The 14,180-nt window shown below is 39.1% G+C and overlaps 1 protein-coding gene across 2 annotated transcripts; it reads left to right on the forward strand.

Annotated features, from left to right (window-relative positions):
- Positions 1-313: 313 nt before the first annotated feature.
- TTC32 (tetratricopeptide repeat domain 32) lies at positions 314-13,525 on the forward strand. 2 transcript variants are annotated; one of them, XR_004424881.1, is made up of 4 exons: positions 314-814; positions 4,407-4,564; positions 5,295-5,500; positions 13,290-13,525. XR_004424881.1 is itself a non-coding variant. In XM_033125642.1 (3 exons), exons 1-3 carry the CDS (start codon positions 663-665, stop codon positions 5,420-5,422), a joined length of 438 nt encoding a protein of 145 aa, XP_032981533.1. In that variant the 5' UTR covers positions 314-662; the 3' UTR covers positions 5,423-5,878. The 2 variants fall into 2 exon arrangements, 1 of the variants encoding a protein (XP_032981533.1); XM_033125642.1 differs by lacking the exon at positions 13,290-13,525 and having other exon boundaries at positions 5,295-5,878.
- Positions 13,526-14,180: the final 655 nt, after the last annotated feature.

A 14,180-nucleotide genomic window follows, 5' to 3' on the forward strand; every position in this document is an offset into this window, starting at 1 on the left:
TGGGTTTCCCTTTGGCATGAGCAGCCAGGGAATGTAAAGTAACATCATGGACCACAGACTGTCAACATGAAATACTATTTAATGCTTACACTATTCCAGAGGATCAAAAAAGGTTGAGAAGTTCGCAACCTAGGGTCTGGGGCGGCAGGACCGTTGGGCAACTAAACTCACAGTAACCACAGCCCATCCTCTGAGGGATGTTTTGCTAAGGTGGACGCTGGAACCCTTTAGGCGCTGCAATAGATTCACGGCCAATTCCTAGCGAATTCGCCATTCATAAACCAAGGTTTCTTTCGCTTCCGGCAGTCAGTCCCCTTTCCCCATTCACGGTAACAAAGGGCAAGCTCCTCGCAACATCAGACCACGCATTTGGAATCGAGTTTGGTCTACTTTCCTGGGAAATGAGGCGAACGGGACCAGCAGTAACAACAACGGAACTGCACTTCACCGGCCTCTGTCCACGCTTTCAGTAAGCTTGCGATCTCTGCCAGCAACACAACATTGATCTCGCGAGATGATGGCTCCTCACAAGGCACAAACTTCCCCCCTTTGCGAACGCGGAAGTTTAGCTGTCAGGTTCAATTCCAGGGGCAGAAGCGGCCTGGTGGTGCCGCCGCAGAAATTAACGCCATTAACTGGCGAAAGCTAGGCCTCCGACCGCTATGGAAGGGCAGCAGGAGCAGCAAACCCACGCAACCCTAGCACTCGCCCAGGCTCATTTCAAGAAAGGTGAATACGCAGAGGCCGAGGCGCTCTATTCTGCTTACATTCGCCAGTGCGCCTGTGCAGCCCCCGCAGGAGGGGCTCCCGTGAGGTAACTATCGCGAGAAGTGGGGTGCGCGGCGTGTTTTCCAGGGGGGAGGTCGGAGTCCTCCGGCCTCTTTGCTCAGCCACCTGAGCTCAAGGGCACCGCGGACCCAGCGGATAGATGCTTGTGTTCTCAGAAAGGCGGCGAGGACAGAGTCTTGGAGCGCAGTCCCCTGCGCCTTCCTTGGGGACACCCGGAGCGCCAGCTGTTTCTCACCCCGGGTGTCCCCCTTTCACCTTACTCTGTATCAAGAGACTCAGAGCTGAGGGCTTTTCCACCCGTGATTTTAACAGATGGGATATCCGCGACCTGGTGAGGGCGAGGTGACACGTTTGGGTAGTGCTGAGCCAGCACACGGTACCGCGACCCCAACCCCAACCTCCCAGGCGACGGTGTTTCACGTGTCGTGAACAAATGCTTTTTTCAATGTATGGAAAATAGTACAATGAACCTCCAGGTAACCATGATTCGGCTTAAACACGATCGCTTCACCCAGACTTCATGTTATTTGTAGATATTTCAGAATGCATTTCTAATTAAGGATTCTTAAGAAGACGTAGCCACAGTACCGTTATTCCCACATAATTCCTAGTATCACGTATCCAGTCAGTGTTGCAACCTAACTGATGGATCAATAAAGTTGTCGTGTTATTTGCTTGGTTTGCTTTTAGAGTTCGTCCGCGTGTGCACATCAGGTTTCTTTACCGGCTCCCCTTCTCCCCTCCCCCACCCCCGTACTTAATTTGTTGGGCACACCGAGTCGTGTGTCGTGGGAGTCCCCCGTATATCGGATTTGCTGAATTCATCCCTCTGATGCCGTGTAATGTAGACTTCTGTCTACAACAGTGCTTGTGAGTGGGGTAGTTAAATCTTGACGTTTGATCCAATTCAGAGTCAGTATTATGGCGAGAAAACTTAACGGGTGGTGGTGTGTACTTCTACCAGAAAGGCTGTAGTGTCTGCTTGTCTTTCATTTTTGTGAGGTGAGCAACCTCACCTTCTAATGCCTGCTCGCCCAGAACGCCTTGGATTTGTGCCTGGATGTGGAGCATTTGTTCTTACTCCACGTTTTGCCTCCTTCTTGTTGATGGTGTGGAGCGGACCAGGATGAGAAAAGAAAGAACAGACAGGGTTTGAATGAACAGCTTTTTGGACAATTTTGAGTTGTCTGCACCCTCACCCTCCTTTCCCTTCAAGGATTTGGTTTTTCTTGAGAGGATGGCAGCTAGTCTTTTGTGTGAGGCTTAAGATTCTTATTTGTTAGATTCAAATGAATTGAGCCAGGAAAATAAAATCGCTTTTTTTTGTGTGAATAGTATACCAAAATAATAGTTTATAGAAGGTTCTGAATAGGCAATAAAATGGCACCCCTCCCACTCCCCTGCAAAAAAAAAATTAGTAAGCATAGAACACACAGTTTTCTATCCTTGTTTCAAGCTGGAAGAATAGACTTACCTAGTAGGTTTCAAACAATGTTCATCAGCAACAGGTATGTTGATGCCATCTAATCGTACTCTTCGTCCTTTGCTCATCTCAGCCTAAGAGCACAGTGTGTGCTTGTAGCAAAGGTAACGTCTGCTCCTTGCCAGATTAGGGAAAAAAACCTGCATGGTTTAGTGGAAGGGAGCTCAGCGTGTCTGAATCCCCTGCCACATAGCTCGTACCTGTCCTCAGTCTCAGTTTTTCATCTGTAAAATAAACCTTCAGTTTCCTTACAGTTCTGAAATTCTAGGAACTCATGGATTGAAACGGAATTCTGTTTCTCCAGCTTTTCCCCTTACGTGCATCTTTTAGCGTTTAAATTTATTTTAAAAATATTGGGTCACTGAATCATTTGAAAACAGTATTTGCGGTCTTTGAATGCCTTTCACTCTGAATGGTTTATAACATTTTCTCTTAATATTCAAAAGTACATCCTTAGCCATAACCTGATTTCCAAATGTTTTTTCTTTGCTAAAGTTAGCAAATGCTAAAAATCCACATTTGGATTAGGTAACCTGGTTAAATTGCATTATGATAAATACTATTATTATAAAAATTTCAATATTACAGAAAAATGTTTGGCTTCAGCTCTTAGCCCAAGTCTTTAAAATATGGAATAACTGCCACATCAAACTAGGCTTTTAGAATTTGGTGTAATGAGGTCTAATTCTATATCAAACATTCTATGATCCTCTGAATGTAAGAACTTCGTAACAAAGTTTTGAAGCTTAGAAATTTAATTACTAGAGCCTTACTGGAGTCCTGAGGCTGCATTTTTCTTAAAACTCTTCATGGGTTAGCAGTTTACCTAGTATCATAACAGAGATAGATGAAGGGAGTGTGCCTCTTGTTCTCTAGGTTTTAATAATAGTGCTAATGGCATCCAGAACTGTTCTTGTACCCACTCTGTCAGTCATAGCTCACGGAAACAGACATTTTCAGAAGTTGCCGTGGTTCCTCTCCATCATTAGCAAATTTGAAGGAGACCCCTAGGCTGTAAGTACCTGTTATGGCAGTAGTAGTTACAGTCCCCGTCTGACATCTCAAGGATCAAGATGTTAAAGGGGACATAACTTGAATAACATTGACTGCAGTGTTGCATTTTCTGAGGACTGTACTTGGCACTATGCGATATAACGAAGCAATGACCTAAGTTTAGGCTGTATTTTCCCTGTTTGGTTCAAATTTGAGAATCCCTTTAGGAAAAAAAGAAAGGAAAACAATCATCTCTGACACAGAGCAGAGCTCATGAATGTCCTGTATGCAAATGATTTGTCCAGCAGGATTGGGGTGGGATGGGTTGGGGAGAGCTGTGACTTACTGAGCTGTTGGTGGCTGTCAGAGCTGCCTGGGTGTCTGACCTCTTACAGGAAAGTCTGCTCACTTAATGCTCCTTTGGCAGCCTCTGGAGCCCTCAGATGCAGAGTTGATTCTGCATACAGGAGCCCCTAAGTGGACTGGAGCCTTGATACCCTCCTGGCAGGAAGCCAGCCTGGCCTTGGGGAGGATCCCAACGAAAACTGGAGGGACGGCAACTCTCCCCCCAGAAAGCACTCCCTGGGGACCAGCGTGTTGAATTTTCACTTAGGGTTAATTTGTATTTCTTCATTGGTGGAAAGTGATTTCAAATCTCATTGTTTTGGGATCACTTAAAAATATAGAGAATAAAATTGATGATTTGCTTTGTGACAGGTCCATAGCAAACTGGAACTTTGTTTGGGCTGGCTTCCCCTCCTTGCTCAGCTTGAATCTGATCTGTCTTCTTCGCCCTGCTGGCGTGTGCTTAGAAATGAACAATGATTTTAATATTATATTCAGCAAAACAAGTTGGCAATGAACAGGGGCTTTGAGCACACTATAAAATGAATGTGCTTTTCCAATTGACATTGTACTGCTATCACCCTGCAAAAGTAGGTAACGGGATTAAACAAAAATGGATTCTACTGCTTTATTTCTTTGCACGTTGTTTCTTTAGTTTGGTTTCTCAGTGTGGAAACTGCATGTTATATATAGGCTATGAAGTTTGACAATACCCAAAAGAGAATGAAAGTGGAAACGAGAGGAATTTGGTAACACGGTGTTTTTAATGTGAACTTTTTCTTTAAAACAAATGCAGCCCCGAGGATTTGGCTACCGCGTATAACAACAGGGGGCAAATCAAGTACTTCAGGGTTGATTTTTATGAAGCCATGGATGACTACACATCTGCCATAGAAGTCCAACCCAATTTTGAAGTTCCATATTACAACAGAGGGTTGATATTGTATAGGCTGGGTAAGAATTTTTCCCCCTTTGTCCTTGACTACATTCTCTGAATTTAGAGCTCTCGAATGTTGTAACACAAATGTAGTATTTATTAAGTCTTAAAAGTTATGTGAAATTTAGGTTTAGAGCCTGTAACAAAGGAGTTGTTTTGAGTTTATTTTGGGCTTTCGATAGGCATTACAGACCCCAGCAGAGCGCTGGGGTGGGAATTGGACCCAGGCGCAGGAGTGAGGGTGACCCCATTACTTTGTGCCTGTATGTTCCCAACTGCGAAATGAGGGTAATGCTGATGGTCACCTGTGAAACTTTTCCGAGCTAAAATCTTTGAAGGCACAGGAGACAATATAACGTGAAGGGGTTTTGGATCTTTGGGATCAAGGGAATACATGTACTGTTTCTCATTTAAAGTGTTAAAGAGAATATTAATTTCCTGTAATTATGTAAACTAGGTGATATAATATTGTTGATATTTTATGATGATTTATGCAATTTACCTATTAAATCTTAATAAACAAACCCATAGCTAATTTTAAGTATATTATTCTATAAGGGCAGGCAAAGTTAATTTGACAAACAGCCCGATATCATTATTAAGAGGAAAAATATTCTTCACTAGGAGTGGTTGAAAGCTTGTAAACGTGAAAACAAAAGTATGTGTATCCAAACTTTGCTATGAATAATAGAGGGAAGTACTCAGCTTCTTTTCTCTTTTCCGTTTTTGTTTTGGATTCTGGTACAGGTTACTTTGATGATGCTTTGGAAGATTTCAAGAAAGTATTAGACTTAAATCCCGGATTTCAAGATGCTACTTGGAGCTTAAAACAGACTATGCTAGATAAAGAAGAAAAACAAAGAAGAAATTACTGAAAAAAGTTATTGAAAATTTCAACTTAATTGAATCAATTAACTCATGATCCTTACACCTGGCATCTCATTGTCTCTAAAGTAGGTGCTGAGCTATTTTGATTTATATTGAAGATAAAGACATTCATATATTAACACTGAAAGTTAAATAATATACTGGGGGTGCCAAAAATGTGTATACACATGACTTGTATTCATCTTTTGTTTCTGGTATATATTGAGTATTACAACTTTAATACAGTTTTTTCCTTTCTTAAAATGTGTATACATTTTTTTTGGCACCCTCTGTATTTAAGGTAGTTAATTCCAGGTGAACTATTTATGATGAATAGGTATGCTTTTTATAAAGTGTAAATAAGTAATAATAATGTGTAATTATATATTATTACAGTAAAACATTTAAAGAAATGTGTGGTAGTTTTTCAGTAAAAATTTTTTTTGCTATATTTTTATTCCCAACTTTTTATTTTAAAATATTTACATCTACTGAAAAGTTGTCCTTCGATAGATGAATGGATAAAGAAGTTGTGGTATATATACACAATGGAATACTATTCGGCGGTAAGAAAAGATGAAACAGGACCATTTGTGACAACATGGATGGATCTTGAGAGTATAATGCTAAGTGAAATAAGTCAGACAGAAAAAGCAGAGAACCATATGATTTCACCGATATGTGGTATATAAATCAAAAACAACAAAAGAACAAGACAAACAAATGAGAAACAAAAACTCATAGACACAGACAATAGTTTAGTGGTTACCAGAGGGTAAGGGGGGAGGGGGTGGGAGATGAGGGTAGGGGGGATCAAATATATGGTGATGGAAGGAGAACTGACTCCGGGTGGTGAACACACAATGGGATTTATAAATGATGACATACAGAATTGTACACCTGAAATCTATGTGATTTTACTAACAATTGTCACCGCAATAAACTTTAAAAAAAAAGAAAAGTTAAAGTATCGTACAATAAACACCTATAAACTCTTTACTTAGATTTACCAGTTAACATTTTTTCACATTTGCATTTCCCCCCATATTTAAATATATAACATTTTGTTGAACTATTTGAAAATAAGTTGCTGATACCATAATCTTTATCCCTAAATATTTTAGCCTGCATCTTCTAAGACATCCCCCCCCAAAAGAATAGAGACATCCCTCTTTATAGTTACAATACCATTATAATACCTAATAAAATTAACAATTCTATAATATAATCCATACCCAGACCGTATTCTAATTTCCCAATTGTTTTCAAAATGTCTTGAGTAGATTTTTATTTCTGGATCTGGAGTCAATCAAGTTACATTGCATTTTGTTATGTCTCTGAGTTCTTTTAATCTAGAATAGTCCCCTTACATTTTCTTCCCGATGGCATTTGCTTTGAGAGCAAAGCAATTTTATGTAGCTAGGCTAGAGAGAGATAACATTTGGGCTTAAAAATAAACAAATATCCTAATGAGAGCAATTTGAAAGAATTCAACTTACACTTGATTTTTTCTAGAAGACATTGCTAAGATAGGTTAGGATTTAAATATTGAACATAGTTTTCTGTCTCTAGATAATGGCAATAATTTTTGTCATCAACATGTACCGAATACTTACTATAATTCCAGCACTGTTCAAACTCTTCATATAATTAATTGGGAGTAGGATTGGGGTGGGTAGAGAGGTGAGGAACTGACAAAAAGCACTTAGTAAATATAAGGCTTAAAAAAACCTGTTTTACTTGAGCGCTGCCAGCCAATAATTAGGTTATGGTGAAGCGACCAAGAACGGAAGATTTTGAAGGGCGTACTACAACCAAAGCCAGCCATGTCTCGTCTGCATTGTTTTGTTTGTTTTCATTGTTGAGGTTTGACTTTCAAAGATACAGATCCTGCATCTTGGGGTCTCCCACACTAGTTTGTTACTGCTATGGAAAAACTGCTCTGGGTGGAAATTACCCTAATCAGGAGAAAGGCCCAGAGTAACTTCTGCGGTGTTCTCAGAATCAGTCACCATCGTTAGCCTTAAAAGGTTTTTTGTGGTTTTTTTTTTTAGTTTAACTGATCTCATGAAGCAAAAGTAATCACCCAGTTTATAGTTAGTAAATAAAATCTGGCAAAATACCTGGAGAATTTGGGCTGCAGGTGAATGAATATTAAAAGGAAATGAAGTTTGAAAGGAAACTAAAAGTCTCTATATTTCTGGAATTATTCACATTTTCCAATATGACTTATCGTCCCATTTTTTGGACATGTCTTGAAAAGAATTTGTAAAGTTGCATTAAAATGTACAAAAATCCCCCTTAAGAAAATTTTTATTTAAAAAGCAAAGTTCCTAGATCTTGGGAGAACTTCAAACCATTTTACCCAGAACATCAGATACTTAAATAATGCTTCAATAACTTTATTTTCTCTTGGCTCATATTCTCTTTTCCTTCCTCTTGACTGGGATCAGATGTAATATTAAAAAAAAACAATAACCAAACTTATTAACAATTTCATTTGATTTGTTGGATTTCTTAGTCAACATTTCTCCATCCTTTATCAGAAAAAAAATTCACTAAAGTTCAGAATCAGCATTTGCTGATTAGAAGCCAGGCACTTATTTTTCTCTTAAGTTATTTTTGTCTTAAGTTACTTGAAATAACTAAAGAATAATATATTTTCATCACTTGTCTTCTTCAAAATTTTAGGCATTACACATTCAGATTCTAAATTTATGATTGACTAAATAATACCTTTCATATATGTCTTAAAGGTTTTTTTTTTTTTATGTTTGCTGTCATTCAGATTTCCCACATTTCCTTGTTTTTACCAGAAAATTACCCACACTATGTTGTTTTCCACTTTTTCTCTCTGCCAAAACAAGGCAGAAAATTATGGTTTGCTATGAGGTTTGTCATTCACAAAGTAAGGTAAGAGAGACAAATGGATTTAAGTTACTTTTAAGCTTAGCAAATTAATCTTAACTCTTAAGCATGGAGTTATTTGGTTTTTTCCCCCTGAAATCTCAAACTGAATGAAGCCAATTGATTGACTTTTTGATAGCAGACTATAGTCTGGCTGGTGAAATAGCAAACTGGATTTCCAAATCAGCTTTTCGTCATTATCTAATTGCCCTTTTCTATATCTTTCCTGATTTTTCTGTCTTTCACTGGCCTCTCTACCCTCCAAACACTATACATAGTCTTGGCCTCTGACATTTTGCGGGTCTTAAGTCTTTCTGAATGGGCAGAATATATTTCAGCTCTGCCAGTCGGGACAAATCAATTCAGCATTTACACGGACACTCATCTAAATGTCAAATTTAACTCTAAGTTTCAAATAATTAAACCTATCTCTTGCTTAATGACTTTAATTTGTCCCTGAAAATACTTATACTAAGAGAAAAGCCATTAAATGAAAAAATATTTTTATTCATTTTTAATTGGAAAAATGATAAATTCCATTTTAGCCCAAGATAACTACCTACTTTTATACAGATACAAAAATATATCAATTGAGTAATGAAAACAATTTTATATAAGCAGTAACAATTTGAAATTATGTAATTATATTTACAACAACTACATCAACTATAATGGCATGACTCTTTACTCATCTTTTTCTATTTTCTGTACCAAAAAAGCTTTATTAAGGTATAATTCACCTATCATATAATTCACACATTTAAAGTGTACAATTCAATAGTTTTAAATATATTCAGAGTTTCTGTACCATTTTTAAAACTAATTTTTCAAGCTTTTGGGGTCTCATAGTCTTCTTGCATGCAGACTATACTTAATGAAGTTATTTTGGGCAAATCAAAGGCTGAATATGAGAGTGCTTCCAAATACCTAACCACACCCATGCATAAACCAGATGGGAGAGTCCTGAAAATGCTGCCTCTTCTGGTTTCACCTAAATAAGCAGCACAACCCCAGTTTGGGTTCATGTGATACCATCTGGTTAGAACCTTGTATTGAGTAAATGGGAGGGTATGTTTCTTTCTGAAGCTGTGATATTGAAATTTTACTTCTTATGGCATATTTATTTAATGTATTTGAGTGAGCAGGCTTTTTTTTTTTTAAACTAATTTTTCAGGAGCCTCGTGAAGAGCTGAACAGCTGCTGTGTGAGCTAAGTGTGTAATTTTAATAGCTTCTAGATAAATTCACATTTTGGTGTTTTCTATGTTTCTCATAAATGTGATAGCAAATTATGTGAAAGGGATTCCAGTTTAAAGTGGCATTTGGCCAGAAAGAGAGAGAGAGAGATTTTTTAAAAAAGTTTCATATCTAATGTTAGGGGTCATTAAAAGACCATTCTTTATAAAGAGTAAAGAAGGCTGAGAAATACAATTTAATTTTCATTTTTTTGTTTTTTGGAAAAACAATTGGTAAGATTTTTAAAAAGTAGTTTATGCTTTTTTAAATCACAAGAAGATAAAGTACACATACGTGTAGCAAAAGACAAATATTAAAAAAAAAGAAACCATTACTTTATGTATGTGGTATCTTCCTTGGAAGATAACTTTTCAATTGCTAACTACTACTTTTTTTCATCAGAGTAAAGTAACTTGTTCGGAAGTTATCTACTGGATTTATTTCTACTGTACTGTAATTATTACTTCCATCTACTTGTGAATATGAGTCTTTCCCTTTTGCTGTTAAACTGGGGCGAGGGGTTGGAAGTATGGCATTATGGTAAACCTTCAGGATTAGGTTCCTGTGAGGAGGAGTCCTTATTAGAATTAATATGAAGGCTAAGGGGGCCTTTAAAGTTTATTGTACTTTTTTGATTAATAGTTGCTTTAACTTCTGTGTGCTAAGATTTGTTTTCTGTCTTTTTAAAGAGAAATGTGTCATTTTCTATATTAAAAACCATCGCTGAATTAAAAAAAAAAAAAGAAGCCTACAAGGAAGTCTAAAAAGCAGAAATTGACTTGTGAATATGCATATAATAACGAAATAAGAGCACAGCAGTAGAATCGCAATTTTTTATCTGTCAGCATCCAATCACGCATGCAGTAGTATAGTGAAGAAGGTCTTATTTTTCACAGAAGAGGAAGCTGAGGCTAAGAAATTCAGTAACTTGCCCAAAGCTATGTCCAAAACCCATGTAAACTGCAGTTAGTATCAATTGTGCTTTTTTTTTGTTGTTGCTGGTCTCAACTCGAAGCAGATGTGTGGACTCTTTTTTATTTATTTATTTTTGTCCTGATACAAAATTTAAATTGCTCCTAAATTGCTCCTAAAATATTTTAGTACCCATGAAGGTGAGTATCAAAACAATATTAAAATATATTTAGTTTTTATAATGGAACATTATTGCAATTCCAGAATTACTTGGTAATTTTCCCTCCTGATTGAAAACAGACACAAAAGATGGTGAAAAGTAGATTAATAATAAGAGCAAGCTCTATTTGGAAGATTGAAAGCCACAGCTGCCAATAGTAAATTTGTATCTAATATTAAGAAAGATATCCAACATTTATAAATCAGGCAAAGGGAGGATTGCAAGTTTTTCCAACATCATACTGAGCACAGCCTAACAGAGCCGCTACCCTGGGATGATTTCACTCTCTGGGGCTGCGTCTTTCTTTGATTTTCTATTTACTCTTGCTTAGGGCCCTGTGAGATGACTTGTAATTTGTAGATTTTTGCCCAGAGGAGATGCAAATGATTTCTAGTGCAAACAACCCTAAGGGCTATGCTTTTATCACCTGAAGGACGTTGACCAGTTTTGACTCCTTTAACCTGGCAGTTTGAGGCCCGAATTCTGTCTTCATGGGCCATAAATACTCAGTTCCTCAAATGCTTTTTTACTGTCCTGGCGGTTCTCTCATTCATGAGTTAAATTCACATTTGTCATGTGTTTATTCTGTATTCTTAGAAGAGTCATGCTTACCTTAAAAGATATATAGTTTGACACTTCTGTGGAGGAAAAGAAAACAACTTTAATAGAGTTTATCAATAATATAGTCATTTAAGTTTTTTCTTGCAGGAATAAGAGAGAAGGGGGATTGAAAAGTTCCTACTGCCTGTTTAAAATATTCAGTAACTCCTGTGTGGATAATGTGGAGGTTTAATTGAGCTCTGACTGAAGAAAAGTATAGGGAAGCCCTTAAGCTTAAATTAAAACACATATAAGTACTTTTAAGTCGGCAAAAACGGTTGAGGAATATGCAATATTGTAAAACGTGCGAGTTGCCCTGTTAAGACCCTTCTGCATTCTCACCTTCCAGGGGTGACCACTGTGAAGTTATACCTGTCCTTCCAGACCTCTTCCTATGTACAAATACGTAGACACATGTATGCATATACATGCACAGAATCACGGTCCACATATCATTAGTAACTTAAATCATTTATTATCTTGAACATTCTTCCACGTAAGAACATGGAAATCTACCTCATTCTGCTTAGACCCATGATTTTTACAGTCATATTAGAAATGCTTGCCAATTTTTTGTTATAAAATTAATACATGCATATGGTGATAAAAATTAAAATGGTGCAGGAGGTATACATGAAGAGTAAGACCCCCTTCTTCCTCCACATTCCCCTCCCGAGCTCACCACTTTTAACCAGAGCAACTAGAAACAAAAGGTTACATGGCTCATTTTCCTGTTCCTGCTAGACACATCTTTAAAAAATTAGTTTTAGTTCCTTCACCACCTTTGTGGCTCTATGCCCTCTAGGCAGTTTTGACCAGTTTGTACTAGGAATATATCCTTTGGCAGTGCATTTTTTAAAGCTTATTTCCACCTCATTAGAGTGTTCTTTTTAAGATTACAAAGTGGCTATAACACAAACTTAAAATGTCCAAAACTGAGCACTTGGGCCTCCGCACTCTGCTGACAGTGTCCCTACTTTCCTGCTTCTTGAGGCCAGACTCCTTCCATCCCGGGGCCCCCAGCAGCGAATGGCATGGCTTCTGACCTCGGCATGGAGTCTAGCAGTTCTCACCTCTGTGCCTACTCCAGGCCCAGATGTCACCCCTCTTCTTTGCAGGTCTTCCAACTAGTCTCCTGCCTTGGCCCTCACCCCCACGTCTGTATCAGCACAGCCCCAAAGAGAGGGTTTGAAAGCAATGGTTTCTGTCATCGCTGAGAGTACGAAGTGGTTCTCACAAAGGCCTGTGTCATGGAATTTTGCACTTGCTGTATCCTCTGTGCACCCCCCACCCATGGCCAAGCCCTCCCCTCCTCGAGGCCTTTGCTTGTCTGTCACCTTATTGTGGCCCTCTGACCACCCTGTTGAAAAGTGCAAATCAAAATCATACTGCACATCTCACTTTCTTTTTCTCTCTGTAGCCATGCCACGCATTTATTCTTCCAGTCTGCCTGTCCTCTCCTTATCGGACGATAAGCTTATCAGGGTAGGGATTTTTGTCTGTTCTATTCTCTGCTGTGTCATCAGCGCTTAGAACAGTGCCTGGCATTCAGAAGGGCCTCAAATATGTTGAAAGGATAAATGCATTAGTTGTCAAATCTGTTAATTGACTTGCTATTTAGATGTTGCAGATTTATCACTGGCTATTAAGTGTGGGATGGACAAGTGTTCGATCCCTTGTTTTTCAGTTGTTTTTGAGAACATGGCCTGACTTATAGGTAAGTTTTCATTTTACTTAAAATAGCTCACTGTTCTAGTTTAATTTAGAGAAGGAAAGTCCTCTTAAAGACAAGGTCACATTCAGTGGGGACTTTATGTTTTACTGTAGCTTTATAACAGGTGCCTGTTATGGTTGAATTGATATGATGTGACCTTCTCCACCAGGACCTCAGAATGTGACCCTATTTGGGAATAGGGTTGTTACAGATGTAATTACTTAAGAGGAGGTCACAGGGGAGGGATGGGCCCTTCATGCAATCTGCCTGGTGTCCTTCTATGATAGCATCTTACATGACTGATGTCCTTAGAAGAAGGAAATTTGGACACAGACAGACAGGGGGGAAGATGCCGTGTGAAGATGGAGGCGGAGGTTGGAGTGATGCTGCCACAAGCCAACAAACACCTGGGCTGCCAGAAGCTGGAAGAAACAAGGGAGCCTCCTACACGAGAGGCTTTGGAGGGAGCCCGGCCCTGCTGACACCTTGATTCCAGACTTCTAGTCTCCAGAACTGTGAGAGAATAAATGTCTGTTCTTATAAGCCACCCAGTTTGTGGTACTTTGTTACGGCAGCCCGGGGAAACTAAGACAGTATCCAGTAAATAGTAGTTCAATTTCCAAATGAAAGACCTTTTGCACCTTACATGCCTTTGTGTTCTTGCACCTCTGTGGGAATGCAGCTCTGTGGGAAAAGGGATGAGCATTTTGTTAGAACAAACCTATAAACTAACGATTTCCAAGGGAGGGGCGGAGGGGCGGGAGGGGAGAGAGGGCTCTTGTTTCCTTATTTGGTCCTGACCCTGACGGCGTCGGGAGGAGTGTTCGTGACTAAGCACCCGACAAAACATGCTGGTTTGCCCTGGCTGCCTGCTAAGAACTTCATAACCACCCTGTGTGCCTTCACGACACTTAACTCTTGGAGGACTGACGCTCCTCTGGCTTGAAGCTGGAAAACAAAAGTGGGAGTCATTTCAGGCTGCCAAACAACAAGCCATTGCAACAAGCCAGGTGAGATGCCGTCCAAGTTGGCGGAGCAGGCAGGATCGGGAGCTGTCAGTGTGGCTTGCAAAACCAAAATCATTTCCATTATGAAGATCAGCTGCCAGTAGACTTATTGGAATTGGAGCAGCTTCTTGAGCGGGCGTGGGGGTGAAGGGTGAATGGAATGAGGTGCCT

This window comes from Rhinolophus ferrumequinum, chromosome 13 (genome assembly GCF_004115265.2).
Source record: "Rhinolophus ferrumequinum isolate MPI-CBG mRhiFer1 chromosome 13, mRhiFer1_v1.p, whole genome shotgun sequence".
In the NCBI taxonomy this organism is placed as follows: domain Eukaryota; kingdom Metazoa; phylum Chordata; class Mammalia; order Chiroptera; family Rhinolophidae; genus Rhinolophus; species Rhinolophus ferrumequinum.

Excerpts from the sequence above, each read along its gene's own strand:
- TTC32 (XM_033125642.1), top strand. The coding sequence starts at position 663 with ATGGAAGGGCAGCAGGAGCAGCAAACCCACGCAACCCTAGCACTCGCC. Across the intron at positions 815-4,406 it reads GCAGGAGGGGCTCCCGTGAG|CCCCGAGGATTTGGCTACCG; the intron begins GTAACTATCGCG and ends AAACAAATGCAG. Across the intron at positions 4,565-5,294 it reads GTTGATATTGTATAGGCTGG|GTTACTTTGATGATGCTTTG; the intron begins GTAAGAATTTTT and ends ATTCTGGTACAG.